Source organism: Meleagris gallopavo, unplaced genomic scaffold (assembly GCF_000146605.3).
Source record: "Meleagris gallopavo isolate NT-WF06-2002-E0010 breed Aviagen turkey brand Nicholas breeding stock unplaced genomic scaffold, Turkey_5.1 ChrUn_random_7180001924815, whole genome shotgun sequence".
In the NCBI taxonomy this organism is placed as follows: Eukaryota; Metazoa; Chordata; class Aves; order Galliformes; family Phasianidae; genus Meleagris; species Meleagris gallopavo.
Window position 1 is genome coordinate 1 of NW_011187265.1, and position 2,760 is coordinate 2,760.

The window sequence follows — 2,760 nt, forward strand, 5'->3', positions numbered from 1 at the left end:
CCACTGGGGAAAGGTAGGCTGCTGGCCCCACGCTCTGCCTCCTCCTGCCTTCCTGCTCAGTCCTCTGCTGTTCCTCTGGGCCCTTCTTTGGCCTCCTCGTTGCAGGGCCTTTTGAACACGAATGCTACTTAGTGGCTTGCGTACCAGCCCAAGCCGCTAAGAGACAGAGGTCCTCCCTTCCAGGAGGCTTGTTTTGCTTGTCCAGGCTGGCAAAGCAGTCCGCCAGCCAGCAGCGCAGCCTGACTTCTTTCCTCATCTTGGATTTCTTTGGTTGTTGCCTCCAGCAGGGCACTTTTGTTAGCTTCGGCTGTCCTGCCGTGGCTGCTGGGCTTCTTTATGCTTGAGGCTTGTCCTAGTGTGTCACCTTGAGCTTTGGCCAGGGGACCATGCTCCGGGTAACATGCTGCTCGAGAGGGGGTCTCCACCCCTCCACAGCAGGCTCTGCGTGCAACGGTTTCTGATTAAGTAAGTGACTTTGGTTTTCTCCCCCTTCTAGCCAATATGACATGGGCCTTGCCAAGGAGAGGTCACACTACGGTCCCTTGCTGGGTAGGTGGAGGACTCATCTGAAGCCCAATTGTTTCCCTTTGCCCAGTGCCAGTGCTGCCCTGGCACGCAGCTGAGCCCCACGCAGCCGCTTCCTCGCTTCCTCCCCCTCTGCTGCGGGGTACGGATGAGAACAGGAGGGGCTCCCCGCCTTTTGGCACGCCGCAGCAGCTGATTTTCTTGTGGGTCTGCACAGGTCGAGAGGAGGAGATCGAAATCTTTGACTGCTGCTTGGAGGCCTACGAACTTCTGGAAGAACCATACACGGTGGCATTTGTGGGCATTCCAGGCTCTGGAAAGAGCCACTTACTTGCCGAGCTGGCCGTTTTAGACCGGGCTGCTAAGCACAGGTAAGCATTTTGGAGCTGTTTCTTTGGCACCCCTCCCTTGCCTGTCCCCTGGTGTTTGTGGAACACTGCAGTCTGGGTGCCAGCCCTTGCGCTGCAGCCTCCCAAAAAAGCCTACTGCAGACCCTCCCGAGCAGCACCCGCCTTCTCGGGGAGTTCCAGCTGGCTTTGTGAGCCACTGCTTTTCTCCTTTGTCCCTGGGCCAAGCTCTGGAGCTGAGAGGAAGCAAAGTGGCCCGTCTCAGAAGCACTGCTTGCCCTCTGTTTTTCCAGAAGGAGCACTGGGGCAGAAGAGCCCTGCTGCGGGCCAGGCGGGAGACACAGACCTGCCACCTGCTGAGGCCTTCCTTCTTAACCCAAGGAGAGCCTCTGGAGGGCATGTGTAGAGTGACCTGGGCTGGGGCTGTGGAGGTGCAGGGGCCTTGGTCAGCCCCCCAGTGATTGGCCTGCAGCCGTCCCTCTGGACTTTTTCTTGTACGATGAGTGGAAAGCCTGGTCCCCTCCAGGACGCACTTGGAGATGTGTGGCTGAAGAGTCCCACTTTCTTCTGCAGAAAGAACCAGGCGGCTCACCCATTGAGCGCTGCTGTTCGGACAGGCTTGAGCTACCAGGAGGCAATTCTGGATCTCAGTGTCTTCTGCTTTTGCACCGCAGGGTCACGACTGTGGAACTGACAGAGGACAACGTGAAGCAGCCCTTGTCTGGCATCTGTCTGCTCGTGGCCAGGGCGCTGGGTCTCCAGGACAATGAAACTTCCAGTGAGAGGCAGCGCACTCTGCAGACCATATTCCAAGATACAATAGAAGAGAGCAGCTTTTGCCTACTAAACGATGTTTTCTCAGTTAAGGTGAGAGTGAGAGGCCGTCTTGCTTGGATATTCTGCTGGGAGTGGCTCAGCTCAGTGCTGTCTGATTCCTGTCTGATTCTGTGCATGGGGTGCTCCTGTGCCGTGCACGTGCCCCGTGTCTTGTTCAGCACCCTGGAAATGGCACTGAAGAGGGGCTGGTGCTGGCCGCATGCAAAAGTAGAGGCGTTTTGCTCTGCAGTCTTGCTCTGGGAGATAGGTGTGCCCAGACCTGCAGCAATGTTCCTCTCTGTCTTTCCTGGACAGTTTCCCGTCACGGACAAAGTTTCCAAGATGTGTTCCAGTGAACGGGCCAGTGCGTTCCTCCTGACTTGTACACAAATGCTACAGAAGGTGAGCAGGTCTCCTTCCTCCAGCCTCACAGGAGGTGCTGGGTGCAGGCTCTGTGCTGGAGCTGCCTGAGGAGGTGGCAGGACGATGTGCCTGGGTCGTGGCCCTCCAGAAACTCTGCCCAACTTCTCTCCTTCTGCCGGGCAGCTGATGTTAGAGGAGACTTTACAGTCTTGCACAAACAAAGTTGGTAAACTCCTGGAGAGGGAGGTGGCTGAGGAGAGGCTTCTGAATATTCCCTTGTCTCGAGAGCGTGAAAGGCTATGTGTCCTCCCTGGAAGACGCTCAAGAATCCACTGGATTCCACTCAGAACCACCTGTTTTTCAGGTACTTGGAGGGAAATTTGGCATATTTTTCATCGACAACGCCCACTTTGTCGACCCTCTGTCCTGGTCTATCATGTGGCCCATGCTCCAAAGTGTCGTGGTCTTTATGGCCATGAGCTTAGCTCCAGTCAAGGACAGAACAGAGATCATTTTCCAAGCTGCTGCTGACGCAACAACATCCGAGAGAATCACTTGCGTTCGTCTGGAAGGGCTGAAAGCTTCAGCTGTGGTGCAGAAAGCCTGCCAGGACCTTGGAGTGAGCAGCATCCCCAGGGAGCTAGCAAGGTAAGCCCAAGTCTGGGGAGCTCTTCCGGAGGGGTTGCACTTATGCTGACCACGGCTGGGA

General features: G+C 56.3%; 1 protein-coding gene across 1 annotated transcript; it reads left to right on the top strand.

Moving 5' to 3' along the window:
• Nucleotides 1-470: 470 nt before the first annotated feature.
• On the top strand, nt 471-2,709 carry LOC104916618 (adenylate cyclase type 10-like). The gene is made up of 5 exons (XM_010727642.2): nt 471-549; nt 743-896; nt 1,547-1,739; nt 2,004-2,090; nt 2,416-2,709. Exons 1-5 carry the CDS (start codon nt 507-509, stop codon nt 2,701-2,703), a joined length of 765 nt encoding a protein of 254 aa, XP_010725944.2. The 5' UTR covers nt 471-506; the 3' UTR covers nt 2,704-2,709.
• Nucleotides 2,710-2,760: the final 51 nt, after the last annotated feature.

Coding starts and splice junctions, on each gene's coding strand:
- LOC104916618 (XM_010727642.2), top strand. CDS start 507: ATGGGCCTTGCCAAGGAGAGGTCACACTACGGTCCCTTGCTGG. Junction 550..742: donor ACACTACGGTCCCTTGCTGG/GTAGGTGGAGGA, acceptor GGGTCTGCACAG/GTCGAGAGGAGGAGATCGAA. Junction 1,740..2,003: donor ACGATGTTTTCTCAGTTAAG/GTGAGAGTGAGA, acceptor TTTCCTGGACAG/TTTCCCGTCACGGACAAAGT.